This window comes from Mus musculus, chromosome 11 (genome assembly GCF_000001635.26).
Source record: "Mus musculus strain C57BL/6J chromosome 11, GRCm38.p6 C57BL/6J".
Lineage (NCBI taxonomy): Eukaryota > Metazoa > Chordata > Mammalia > Rodentia > Muridae > Mus > Mus musculus.
This window is the reverse complement of record NC_000077.6, coordinates 121,295,502-121,309,986: the sequence shown is the minus strand read 5'-3', so window position 1 is coordinate 121,309,986 and position 14,485 is coordinate 121,295,502. Positions and strand designations below refer to the sequence as shown.

At 46.8% G+C, this 14,485-nt stretch overlaps 1 protein-coding gene across 10 annotated transcripts in view; it reads right to left on the bottom strand.

Moving 5' to 3' along the window:
- Positions 1–86: 86 nt before the first annotated feature.
- The window catches only part of Foxk2 (forkhead box K2), a 49,914-nt gene continuing 35,515 nt past the window's right edge, over positions 87–14,485 (bottom strand). For 2 of the 10 annotated variants that reach the window (XR_003949498.1, XM_011249220.1), the window contains 4 exons: positions 13,765–13,958; positions 12,898–13,073; positions 11,132–11,428; positions 91–3,219 (listed from right to left, as the gene is read on the bottom strand). Coding sequence is in view for 6 of the 10 variants with exons in the window: in XM_011249220.1 (XP_011247522.1) it covers positions 3,023–3,219; positions 11,132–11,428; positions 12,898–13,073; positions 13,765–13,958 (864 nt within the window). In the remaining 4 variants the exon portion in view is untranslated. Of the gene's footprint in view, positions 3,220–10,193; positions 10,404–11,131; positions 11,429–12,897; positions 13,074–13,635; positions 13,959–14,485 lie in introns of all 10 variants that reach the window. The other 8 variants (NM_001080932.3, XR_003949496.1, XM_011249218.1 and 5 more) reach the window with 8 other exon arrangements.

Sequence of the window (14,485 nt, the reverse complement as noted above, 5' to 3'; positions counted from 1 at the left end):
ATCTGTGTTCCTGGTCCAGTCTCCCCAGCACAAGCTAAAAAGTAAGATAGATGTATCTGCTTATCAGAAGACAATGATACTCTGTATTCATTAAAATTAATAAAAATATTTTATTGAATTTCAGGAACTTGGTACTTTTTAAAAATTCCAAATCTTTGCACACAGATCAGCACTCTGCTTCCTCTGAGCTGCAGATGCTTGGCCTTCACGATTGTCACTTCTCTCCTTGTGTCACACAGCATAGAAAACCCAAGTCCTGATGCTCCCCGACCCCTTCTGAACTACTACGGCTACTCTGTGACCAGCTCCCCAGCAGAGGACAAGGAAGTGGGGTGGGGTATTTACGGAGACCAGCTGCTGTCTGTGAACACATTCTACAGTGTGGGAAATAGCTATACAATGTTATGCCACACACATTCTGGAATGCACCGTACCCAGGACACAGGTGAGCTTCCCTTTGTGGTCGGTGTGGTTCAAGCCTACGCTGCTGAAGTTATCTCGTTCCTGAGGGAGCTCAGAAGTTTGGTAAAGGTCAAAGTGAGACTCCATAAGCATTTAGCAGTGGTGCCACAGGCACTGGGGACTGCTGTGAGCTCCTTGTGTCAGGATAGTACGTTCCCACATCAGACCTCTGCTGAGGGCCAAAGCACGTGAGCCCAGCTCTGGTGTATGGAGGGGCTTCTGGGAACTTAGATGAACATAAAACTAAAGTAGTGCCTTCAACACTGGGAAGAAACCCTGGGTTTAGTACTCAGTTAATAACCTAAGGGTCCAGCTTCTGCCCTCTCCTTGGCAGCGTTACATTCCTATGGACCAAAGCAGCAGCAAGGCCGATACAGCAGCAAGGAGAAAAGATGGGTGTGTGCCTATTGGCACACTTCACTCACGCGAGACTGAGAAGGTGGCCTTAAAGAAAAAAAAAAAATCCTCCTTCCATCTTTAAATGTTTTCTATGATCCCCAAAAGAAACTCCTACAGACCCATAAGGTCTGTTTGGGGCTCAGAGGTAACGAGTTTGCAGATCTCACTCATAGGGAACAAGTCCTGGGCAAGCATGCTATACACACACATCTCCAGATACACAGTATGTCCAGTTGGTGGTACCTGAGCCCACCCTTGACTAGGGCAGCGGCCTGCCAGTGTACCACGTTAACTGAGGCCCATAGTCTGGATGCACATGCTGGGCACAATATAACCCAAATTAAAGTACTCTGCAAACTGCAAACCTTTACGAGACAGACATTCCGAGGTTACCTGCAGAAACGATGGAGGAGGCAGACTGCGGTGGGCACACACATGTTCTCACTCGCATCATGTCTCACCTTTATTGTTTAAGTGGCTGAGTTATATAAATCCAGCTTGGGTGCAGTAACTCCATGTCAACACGCATCATCTGCAGTAACATTGTGACAGCTCCATACTGTGGGTGAAGCAATACTTAGAACAGACTTATCATATTTGGTCTTTATGTAAATAATGTTTTAAATTGCCTAAATATACCATTCTGAGCCATTTCATTCTACCAGGAAAATACAGGGTTTCCCCCCCTCTCTTAAAAAAAATTAAATACCAAAATAACTACATTTAAATAAATAACGTTATGATGATGACATCAGGGAAAAAAAAACCTCACAATGAGGCTAACGCCCTCTGCCTGTTGCTCAGCTCAGTCCAGAATGCTCTGGAAAGGTGAGCGGTGATCCTGAGTGTGGGCTGGGCTGCTGGCCTCCCCACTTCTCCTCACCCTTCCCTCTTAGTTTACTTGCTATGTGACATAAGTCAGGATTAGTGTGGGACGTCATTCTGAAAATCCAGAGAAACCTCTTGAGAATCATAAAATGGCCTGAATGCTTGATACTTGGCTGCAGGGTCTTACTCCCAAGACCCTCAAGTTAACTGGCAACATCTCTCCACCAGCTCTTGCTGCGAGTGTGCCATACAGATAGCCAGTCAGAGGCCAGAGCTGACCTCTATGATTCCCCAGGTTCTGGGAGAGAGAGATTTATGACCTTGGTCTGAAAAGGCGTGACAGAGGCCTGGATCTGTTTCCCAGGAGGGAGGGATCTGTTGCTTTAAGCATACACAATATTTAGGAGACTTGTTTTACTAGAGTGGGAAATTACGCCAAGGACAAAGTCTACATAAAGAAACAAACAACAAACCCAGCAAGCTAGAGCAGGTACGTGCGTGCAGCCTGACGGCTGGAAGGCTCCCAGGGTCTCTTGTCCCAATGCCCCCTGGCCTCATGGGTCCATGCAGCCTCAGCCCACCCACCCTCTACAATGGCACAAGGTAGGTCAAATTCATCAGGTAACTGCTCTAAACGGAAACGGGCAGGTAGGTGTCCTAAGGGAGAGCCACCCAAACACAGGCAGGACAGACTAGAGCAAACCATCCCACGGGCTAAAATCAAACCACAGAAACAAACAGAATGACGCTCTTTCCCCCAAATGAATCTCAAATTTCCAGAGTAGAAATGGAGTGATATGAAATGTCAAAGACCCCATTATTCAGTAAAGAAAGGACACTGCCAAGTATTCTAATTCCGTATGTGAACAACAAAACACTGTCTTGTCTCTCAGCCACAGCCAGCAGGTCCTATGAGGGCAGCAGATGGCTGTGGCCCTGTCCCCTAAAGGAAAGCCAGCGCGATCCACTTGTAGCAGGTGCTGCGTCCTCCCAGGAGACTCAGTCCTTTGGGACCTGGATTTCTTGCTTGTAGTAAAAGCTGAGCCCACAGACAACGGCCCAGCAAGTGCTCTGTCGGAGACACCACCTCTGGAACCAGGGTTGCTGTTGTGGGTCTGTTCAAGTGTAAGATGTCTTTAAATTAAGGAGTTTTAAGGCCACCTGGGTTCATGTTTTCAGTGCTGAGAGGTGAAGTCCAACCGCAGGGCCCTTTACCCACCGAGGATGCGCTCCCTGCTTCAGTGAGAGAGAGGCAGCGCTCCCTGCTTCAATGAGAGGCAGCATCTCCTTTTGGCACCACAAAGTTGATGTCTGAAGAAAAGGTCTCCCACAGCTAGTTCTGGATTGCCTTTTCTCTCACAGCTGCTGGTGGTGCATCCACACTCAGGGCAATGACAATGCTCTCGCCATCTTCTGCTTTAACTCGCTTGAGCTCTGGCTGCTCTGCCTGGTCACCGTTCTGGCGCTTTGTGGGCAGGGATGCCGATGCTGATGCATGGGTGGCCAACATATGGAGAGGACTTGCTGCTGCTGAAGGACACAGTGAATCAGAACCCCACGCTACTGCATAAACCCCTGACCACAGAGTCCACACTGGCATGCCAAACCCTCTTGAGTCTTACACAAAACCCCAGGGATAGCCCTACATGGCCAAAGCCGCGGCAGGTCAATTCCCATCAGTAAGAAAAACCTCTGTAGCTTCTACAAAAAGCACAAGCTAGCTACTCGAAAGCCCAGAACTGCCACGGCAAGGAGGCTTCTGTTCACCTGGAGGATGGAGAACTGTTCCCTCCAAATAGAAAATAAGGCTGTTCTGGTTTGAGAGATAGCCATTTCTCAACTGTTCAAGACATTATTATCTAAAGCTTTATCTACAAAGAAGACATGCTTACTTTAGGAAGGCAGCTTAGAACTGTCCCCCAAGCCTAAGAACTTGAGTTCTATACTCAGAACATACAGGTGGAAGGAGAAAACTGACCCACAAATTACTCTGTGACCTTCATGTGCATGCCCCCCCCAGGCAATAAATGGTTTTTTTTTTTGGGGGGGGGCAGATCCAGGAGATAGATACCCATATCTTACCCACCTCCTTTCCTTGTTTTAATAGAGTCTCACTGTGTAGCTTTGGAACTCATGGAGAACCACCTCCCTTGCCTCCAGAGTGCCAGAATGAAAAGGTGCAATAGCACACGCAGCCCTGACTATTCTAAAGGCTAAATTCCAGCTGAGGCAGTGGGCAGTCTTGCATGTCAATTTGTCTGAGGGAACCACTATTACCAAACTATTAACACAATGATGCTGAGGGTTTCTGTCAAAGAAAACATAAGATAAACACTGAGCAAAGCAAATGACCTGCCAACCTAGATGGGCCTCAGCACATTAACTGAGGAAAAAGATGGAGGACTCTCAATGAAGAAGAGTCCTGTTTCCACTTAACCCTCCTACTGCAGCAATCCTCTCTTCTCTCCAGAAGGTCTGTCTTTTTATTGGCCTCACACCTAAATGAGCAGACTACTTCAGGTCTATTTTTCTCAAGTTGTCATCCTCCTGTATATATTACCAACATGTGCCACCACAAACCTCCAAGGTCTCTTTTCTCCTAACTGCATATACTTATGTATGCTTAGCTCTGCTGGCTGTTTCTCTAGATAGCTCCAAAATACAGATGCCAGTGGGAGGTTGCTACCGTTCTTTCAAGCTTAATCTATCCTTGTCTCAGGTGGTGGTGCTCCTGAGATATGTAAGTCATCACGTTACCAGGGAAACAAGAAGCAAGATGAACACACTGGCTGCGTCACACCAGCTCACTGCCTACAAAGGGAAAGAACCCTGCCCTCCAGCCCAAGTAGACAAAGCCCCTTCAAGTTGCCAGACTCTGAAGCAGAGTCCTATAGCACCACAGGCACCACCAAACACGAGCGCAGCGTGAACCCTTGAAGGAGAAGACCCAGCTCTTGTCCCACACCCAGCCTGACTTTTTATTACTTTTTTTTTGGTTTTTTGAGACAGGGTTTCTCTGTGTAGCCCTGGCTGTCCTGGAACTCACTTTGTAGACCAGGCTGGCCTCAAACTCAGAAATCCGCCTGCCTCTGCCTCCCGAGTGCTGGGATTAAAGGCGTGTGCCACCACGCCCGGCTTAAAAGATTTTTTTTTTAATTACTTTTTTAAGGCTGGGGATAGAACCCAGGGGTAGACCAGGGCATGCTAGGCCAGCTCTGTCACATCCCTACTCCACTGTACACGCTGCCATGGGGTAGGGAAGGGCATGTCCAGCCGTCAGTGGACATCATCAAGCTGTCAGTCATGTCGTCAAGCAGCTATGGGAGGCACGAGCTGCCCTTCTCAGCTCTTCCCAGTGTGGCTGATGCTGACTGAGCATGGCCAGCCGCCTAGGACAGTGCTAGGGCCTGGGTGAGTGGCTTAGACATCCTCAGGCCCAGGCTGTCTCCAGTCTGTCTTGAAACTCACATCTCAACTCCACAGCCTCATGCCAGAGTGTTCTTCCTCAGCTCCTGTTTGTGTACTTCAGCTACAAACGCTCTCACACAGTTCCTGCCCTGCCCACCTGAGCCAAGTCTATGAAGCAGGGAGCCTGCAGAGAGCCGCCGGGCTGATCCTGACTGCACTCCTACCCCTGGCAAAGTGTGTAGACAGACAGGAGGCTATAGAAACTTAACTAGAAATAGATTCATTTACCCTCAAATACATATATCTGGGAATTGTAGGTAGAACACCAACTCAGGACACAATGTCACTGCTGTGGCTTCAGCATTAAGACTGTTCTCACAGCAGATGAGAGCCATTATGAGGGACTGCATGCACTATAAAATAATCAGCAACCCTGCCTTCTGCCTCATGACAGCAGGAAGGTCTTCAATAGTAGATGGTGCCTTGATATTGGCCAGGCCAACAACCTTAAGAGACAGTAACTTTTTCACTATGACTTATCTAGTGTTAGATTCTGTTTGAGCCCGATGGGAAGTCAGTCAGTTCTCTATCCCACAAGGGTTAAGTTATAATTAGGGTGTGCAAGTACAGCCTGGAGGAGGTACAGAGCACACAGGCTGGACACAGGTAGCTAGAGACTCAGACAGCGGGGCTCTAGTGAACATAAACATCAGGTGTCTGTCAGCCATCTGGGCCAGCCTTTATGAGGGAAGCTCACAGAAACATCTACTGCATTCTGAAAATAATCCCTCTGCTTCAGGGACAAGAAAGCAGCATGTTGGGCAGGAGTATGGGGTCCACATAGAGTCATAGAGCACAGGGAACTTTAGTTCTTCATCTTAAAATGCTCATAAACACTGGGCTTAGGGTATATATCTTTAACCCCAGCACTCAGGAACCAGAAGGAGTTCAAACTCAGCTGGTCTAGATAGCGAGTTCTAAGTCAGACAGGGCCACACAGACTCTGTCTCAAAAAATTTAAAAAGAAGTTGATGAAGATATAGCTCAGTGATACAGTTCTTGCCTGGCATGTATGTGCAAGGTTACTGGTTCAATCCCCAGTACCATAAAACAAACAAACACATGCTGAATTTCTAAAGTTGGTGAGAATGCACTGGCTGCAGATCCAGTGCCCACATGGCTGCCCATAACCATGTGTAATTCCAGTTCCTCAGTTCAACACCTCTGGCCTCTGTAAGTACCAGGTAGGCAAGTGACACACAGATGTACACGCAGGCAAACACCTATACACAAAAACAAGATGGTCATCAGTACATAGTGCTAGCATGCTCAGCTATGTGTCCAGTCCTGGGTTCAATCCTTAGTATATTTTATCGAGACTTGGAGGGATGGCTTAGGATTCTGTGATGCATCTGCTTCTGGCTCCTAAATACTGGGATTAAGGTACATGCCACCATGCCTGGCATTCTTTAAAATTCTTTAAAAGACATTTACTGTTTATTGTCTGTTTATATATTAATTATATTTATAATCACATAATTATAAATCATTTATGTACCATGGCATAGTGTATACAGGTCAGAATTTGTAGGAATGAGTTCTCTCTTTCCACAAATTCTAGAAATTGAACCCAGGTACTCAGGTTTGGTGCCAAGTACCTTGATATGATGGACCACCCCAAGGACCCAACACATAGTACTGCTAAAAGAATGACAGATATAGACAGACAGACACTGAGAGAGAGGAAGAGGGAGAAAGGGGAAGAGAAAAGGAGAAAGGGAGGAAGGCCATGAACTGAGCAAAGGTACTGAGTAGGTCCATCCATGCACGGGCTGTGCACAACTGACTTTGAGCACGAGCCCCAAGAGACGGCAAGCTGAGGACCTCATCTACCTCCTATACAGACACCAGGCACCTGTGAGTGTCACTACTGACACAGCTACCCTCAGGAAGGGAGTGCTGGGCCTTGGGCGGGCAGGAGATCTGACACCAGGAGAGCACACTGGGGTTTTTCAATACAAAAACTTGAATTAGTGTGGGCAGGGGCACAAATGTAGGTAGATGCACATATGTGGGGGCCATCACTAGATGTCTTTCCTTATTTCTTCTCTACTTTAACTTTGGGAAAAGGTGGCTCACTTGGCCTGGAGCTTAGGCATGATGCTACATACTCTAGTTATGATTACCCAGGAGGCTGAGATGAAATCCCTGGGAAATGCCAGGCAAGCATTCAGTCACAGAACCCCACACCAGCCGTAAAATGCTCTTTTAAAGAAGTACCAGCCTCAGTGAGCTCCGGTTCTGGCTGAGTTATAGGCGAGCCACAGTCACACTCTTTAAGAGCACATGCAGAGCTAGAGAGATGGCTCAGCGGTTAAGAGCACTGACTGCTCTTCCAGAGGTCCTGAGTTCAATTCCCAGCAATCACATGGTGGCTCATGACCATCTGTAGTGAGATCCAATGCCCTCTTCAGGTGTGTCTGAAAACAGCTACAGTGTACTCATATAAATAAAATCTTGGGCTAGAGAGATGGCTCAGTGGTTAAGAGCACTGACTTCTCTTCTGAAGGTCCTAAGTTCAAATTCCAGCAACCACATGGTGGCTCACAACCATCCGTAATAAGATCTTCTGGGGTATCTGAAGACAGCTACAGTGTACTTGCATATACTAAATAAATAAACAGATAAATAAATCTTTTTTTACGTCTGGTTCCCATCACTCACATCAGCTCATAACCATAACTAACTCCAGTTTCAGGGATAACTACAAAAGGGTGCTCCTTACAGCAGGGTTAATGAGGACACCTGGGCTCTTCCACTAGTTTCCATTTGCTTGTTAATCTTGTGCACGAGCCAGGTCTCTTTCCCTGAGATTTTTTCCATGGATGGAGCTCCCAAGAGATTTCAAGCAGTAAGTACCAAGAGCAGCATTCTCTGCTTCCAGTTTCCTCAATCTCTAACAATTCACAAGGCACACAGCAAAGCCTTAGAAGAATTTGAGGGTCCTTAAGTAGCAGCCATTCCAGTACTCCAAGCTCAAGCTGTTGCTGGGCCACACTGGCCATCTACAAAAGGTTGAGGATAGCGCTTCTTTCTGCCATGTGTCTTCTGACACACATCTTCTTACACTCTGGCTCACAACATTGAGCATGGAAGTCCCCCTGACAAAATGGCAACAGTACAAGGTTTCTGAATAGGCAATGACTCCCCCATCCCCAAAAATATCAAACACATAATGAATCTGAGGTTTAGCAGCCTGGGATTTGAACACACAAACACTTTGCACTGCTTATGCCACTATGCCCTGTGATGTCTTTGGGAAACATCCTGGCTCAGACTCATGAATCCTTATCAAGAAATGCAATGTTAACAGTGTCCTTTAATTGTAAGGGAAAAAGGAATAATATATTTTTCTACCATTATTCCCCAGCATTTCAATATCAAGTCAGCCTATCTTTGTATTGCACTGTTGAAATATTAAAATACTGTTTCAGTTGCTAACGGTTTTCATTTAAACATTCACTCAGGAAAATTTGTATTAGGATTAGAACAGACAACAACCAAGGACCATACATATTCTTCTGCCATTCTGTACCATGGGAAACCGTGTCCCCTCAGCATTGGCTACTATAAATTCTAACCATAAGGCTGGCGAGACACAGGTAAAGGCACTGCTGGAGTCCCACTGAACTGCCGCTCGAGTTCAGAAACCTACATAAAGGTGGAAAAGGAGAACAGCCGGGCGTGGTGGCGCACGCCTTTAATCCCAGCACTTGGGAGGCAGAGACAGGCGGATTTCTGAGTTGGAGGCCAGCCTGGTCTACAAAGTGAGTTCCAGGACAGCCAGGGCTACACAGAGAAACCCTGTCTCGGGGAAAAAAAAAAAAGAGAGAGAAAAGGAGAGCAGATTCCACACAGCTGTCCTGACCCTCACATGTGTGCACTGACTAACACGTGTACTGCACCACACACAGTTTTATAATTTTAAAAAAATTTTTATTTATGTGCATGCTTATAAATCTGTATGTGCATGTGAAAACTCGTGTACGTGGTGCCTGCAGAGGCCAGAAGATGCTGTCAGATCCCTTGCAGCCACTCGATGTGAATGCTGGGAACTGAACTTATGACCTCTCGAAGAAGTGCAAGTACTCTGCACTCGACAATCTCTTTAGCACTAGTTTTTTTTTTTTTTAAAAAAAAAGAACATACCAACTCTGAAAACGTGGTGCTGTTCTAGGCCCTACAGTATCAAATATCCAGGCAAATATTAAGTCTTCATGTAAATGACTAAGCAGGGGGAGGTGCTTGCCGCTGACCTGTGACTACCTGAGCTGGATCCGAGAGAGCACCCACATGAGACTCGGCTGACAAAGCTATTCTCTGACCTTCACATTCACAGTTCTCATTCCTTCTGAGCGGAGCGAGGAGGAGAAAGCTGTGCAGCAGAGCTCATCTCTCTCCGCCCGCCACCAGAGCAGAGCAGAGCACACTGTGCCTAGCTACCTCGAACTCCATGGTGCATTACATCCGCAAACCCTGAGCCACAGCAAGTCCTTCCTACATGAGATTGCTTCCTGTTAGGTATTTTGTCACAGAGACAAAGAAGGTACCTATTTGCATACCTCTATATCTGGAATGTTTTAAAAATTCCTGCGGAAGAGACTGGAAAAATACTTCAATGGTTAAGAACACTGGCTGCTCTTATAGAGGAACCACGTTCAATCCCCAGCACCCACAAAGTAGCTGCCTGTAACTCTAGTGCAGGGGGCTCTGATCCCTCTTCTGGCCTCCATGGGCACTGGATGCATGCAGTGTATACATATACATATAGGTAGAATAGCCATAAACATAAATAAATGAATAAAAATAGAAAACTTTCTACAAGTTTAGGGGCTGTGGCAGAATTTTAGGCCCTCCTCTAGTGGGAGCCCCATGGCCAACTCCCCCCACTCTGCTGCACTGCCCAGGGCTTCAAAACTGCCAAGTCAGGACAGATGCAACCATGGAACTCCCTTCTATGAATTAAGAGCCTGCGTTCTCAGTCGCAGCCCCAGCGTGCCAGTGAGGGGCATCGGGAATGCATGAATGCTGCTTACCATTGTTCACCTGGCTGTGCACTGCTGTAGGCATGGGTACCACATGAGCTCCGTTTTGCGTTACAGTTTTTATTGGAAGCTGGTGTTGACCTAAAGGCGCCTGCTGCACTATGGTCACTGTCTGAACAGGGGTGCCCTGTGATGTCTGGATGATTCGGCTAGCAGCGCCTAGTGTAGCTGGGCTAATTGCAGGGACAGGTTCTACTTTCACTGAAATCAAAAGAAAAGGGAGAGAGATGATATACTGTTGCAAAGCTGAGATTTAGCAGTTTTAAAAACAAGTGAGGATGGCACAAGCCTAATCCCAACCTCCACTGCAGCTATTGCCAAGCTTAAGACAAGATCACAGTAAGGCTTGAAACGGGACAGGGCGGGGGGGGGGGGGGGGGGGGAACAACGGACAAGAATGGGGACGGACATAGCTCAGTAGAGTAGAAGGGCGCTGGCCTGGCATTTATAAAGCCCTGGGTTTGACACATAGTACTGTAATAAATAAATAAATAAATAAATAAAATAGAAATGTTTAAAACCAAGTCATAGACTAGAGAGATGCCTCAATGCTCAGGAGGACATACTCTTCACAGCATACCTGGCTTGATTCCCAGCACCATGTTGGTCAATAACTCTAGTTCCAGATCCACTACCTATAACCTCCAAGGGCACCTGGACTCATGCGTGTACATGCACACATGAGTGCGTGCACGCCCACACACCCACACACACACTCATACCACTGGGTTGGGGTTGTAGCCTGGTAATACAGGGTTTCTCTAGGATGCATGTGGAGCCAGGCTCAATTCCCAGCACTGCTAACCCCTAAAAGGCAGCAAAGAAACAAGAACCAAACCCCAGGGAACCCCAAGGCAGAACAAATGATCCCAGGGGTCTTGGGTGAATCAGGAATGAGAAACTAATGGGAGATTTTTTTCCTTGCTCACCTCTGACTTCTCTGTGGTCGCCATTCTCTTGTGGTTCAGGGTTAGGAGGAGCCAGCACCGCAGCCTGAGTGACCACAGCTTGTCCAGCAACTGTGTATGTGTTTGCTGGGGCCAGTCCAGCCACACTGGTGACTGACACTGCTGGTATCTGATGAACAACATGGACCGTCTGCACAACAGGTGGCTGAGAGGTGGGTGTGGTCACTGGGGTTGCAACAGTGTAGGTGACAGGCTTAATGGCCGGGGGTAGCTGCCGCTGGACAGTAATTAAGACGGGCTGACTAGAGAGAGGTGACCCTGTTGGGAGACAACATGAGCAGTATTGAGCTTGCACGGCTCCTTAATCTTACAGTTTCCACACGAAGCTCTTCCTAACATGAACACTAGACTTTAAAATACAGAACATTACAAAGGAGAGACTGGAGAGATGGCTCAGCGGTTAAGAGCACTGATTGTTCTTATGAAGGTCCTGAGTTCAAATCCCAGCAACCACATGGTGGCTTACAACCATCTGTAATAACATCTGACTCCCTCTACTGGTGTGTCTGAAGACAGCTACAGTGTACTTACATATAAATAATAAATAGATCTTAAAAAAAAAACAAAGGAGAGACAATAACATTTTATTAAATTTTTTCGAGATTTATTTTTGTTTATCTGCTTAAGTGTTTTGCTTGCTTTTGTGTCAGTGCACCATATGTGTGCCTGGTACCCACAGAAGTTTCAAGATGGCGCTGAATCTACCAGAACTGAAACACAGTGTGCATACTAGAACCTGAACCTGAACCTGAACCCAGGACCACGGCAAGAGCAGGAGATGCTCTCAACCACTGTGCATCTATCTCTTCTGCTCAGATGTACTGTCTTCACAGGGACATTTAGTTTCTAGATCTAATTAATAAAAACTGCAAACTGTTTTATTCTGATTTCTGACAATACCTCTTTCCTCCTTCAAGAATATGCCCTCTGTGAGGGCCTAAAGGCATGCCATCTGCACCCAGAACACCAACACTTTCTTTCTTTTTTTTTTTTCCAGAGCTGAGGACCGAACCCAGGGCCTTGCGCTTGCTAGGCTAGCACTCTACCACTGAGCTAAATCCCCAATCCAAACCAACACTTTCATTCTGGTAGGACAGAGGCACAAAACTCAGAAACAGCCACAGGCAGTCAGAGCCACTGCCCTCCTGGTTCTCAGCAAGTGGACATCAGCAGCTGGAGACAGGTGGCAGGGCAGGGTCTCTTTGGGCCATTGAGCCTAGCCGCCAGAATGCCCATCTTCTAGCTTTACTAAGATACACATTTTATTCTATATTGTGGATCTGCAACTAAACTGGAAATATTCATCTACTCACTAAATGGGATACATCTTTGTTCCAATCAGTGCCTAGTTTCTCTAACTTCTTTTGGTGAGGAAAGGGCTTTTTTTTTTTTTTTTTTTTTTTTTTTTTTTTAAGAAAGCCATTAAGAAATACCGATTCTTTTTAGTTTTGTTTTTAGGAACAGGGTTCCACTATATACGCCAGGCTGGCCTTAAACTCACAACAATCCTTGCCTTAGCCTCTTGGGTAATACTATAGTCACTCACTACCACACCTGCATGCCGATTTAAAAAAGGAAAGAAAAAAATCCCAGTGCCACCGGTTTTTCCAAAACTTTCCATCCACACAACACTCAGGTACTTACACAAAGTGCCAAATGCAGGCATCTCTGTCTGGCCCCACTCCCAGCCCCTTTGCCCCTCTTCCTTCTCCTGGGGTCTCTCTCACCTGGTGCACTCTGGGCAAACCTGGCCTCCTGGATGACGGCAAGCTTGGGCTGTGAGGCGCCAGGCTCAGGCTCCAAGGGGGCTGGGGAGCCCTCCCTCGACAGGCTCTCGGGGGTCTGGGCGCCACTGGAGTGAGCAGACAGCACTCCGGCATGGTTGGGAGAAGCTGGGGCACTCCTGGGTCACCAAAAGAAGACAGGGGTATTTTACAGTGATGCTCTAAAAAGGATGTGTCCATTCATTTAATCTTTATAAAGGGAAGCCTCTGTCTCCTGCCAACTGAGCCCAGGTCTGTGTGGCTGACTTTCTCTGTGGAGACCCAGTGAGGCTCAATGGACAGTACCAGCGCTAGGCCACGCATGCCACACAGGTTGCTCAGTTCCATGAGAAGGCTGCTACCCTCTAGAGCAGTGTTTCTAAGGAACCAGTCAGCAGGACTCCGCAGTGAGCAGACTGTGGGGCTTTAAGGCTTCTAATAACCTCATTTCTTTCAGGTTAAAAACATTCTTAATGAATGTGAAACATATGGTTTTAAAATCAGGCAAATGAGAAATCTTGAGTTTACAAAACTGGAAGTCACTTTAAAGAACTGTTCACATACCAAAAGAAATGAAAACTACCATGTGGCTCCATGACCTTGCCTCCTGGAGTCTAATTACTTTTAAGATATACATTAAGTTCAAGGGAACAGCAAGCAGTACAGGTGAACAAGGCGATAGGAAATAGAAACATAACCAACCTTTTCCCAGTTCCCCACCCCAACACCAGTACGGGCATCCGCAGATCTTCTGTTTGGAAGGAATCTCTGCCAACATGCTGAAGTGGTATTACTGACAGTGAGTGCAGGCTCTGGTTCCTGTGTCCTTACCTAGAGGAGAGAGGTCCCAGGGGGGTTCTAAAGCAAGGCACGCCCCTAGGCCGTCTTTTCCTAAAAGCCTGCTCTACCAGCTTGCTCTCGGAGGCAGGGTCTATCCTCCAGAAGGAGCCTTTGCCTGGTTCTTCCTGGGAACGTGGCACTTTGATGAAATAACGGTTCAGAGAGAGATTGTGGCGAATTGAATTCTATGAAACATAAAAAAATACGTAGGATTCACTTTGTTGAGAAATGAAGATGTGCCCAAGCCTTACTGCCCTGTAAAGCAGAAACCTAGGTGCTCAAATGCAGACACAGAGAGGCCTCAACACCCAGCCTCCCTGGTGATGAGCTGAGTGAGACTGATGTGGGTTGGAGCCTTTGTGGCCACAACTCAGGGAATCTCGTGTGGGGAGGGGGAACCTGAGCATGAGAAGGATTAAGGCTCTGCCATTTCCCATTTCTTCCTTTCAAGGTAGGAAACAGGCCTGTCACTACCACCTTGGCTTCGGTCAGACGGGAGTCAAGACTATATTGCCAATTCTTTCTGTTTGGAGACAAACAGCAGACATAAGCCACCCCTTTAAAATGTTTGTTACTTTGTATTTTCGATGAAAGAATCTGTCATGCCATTTAAAGAACATCAGTATAGTATAAAGTACTTGTTTAGCAAGTCAGCAAAGCCCAGGAGTTATAAGTGACTCCACCTTCCAGTCCAGTACTTGGCTCTGTATTT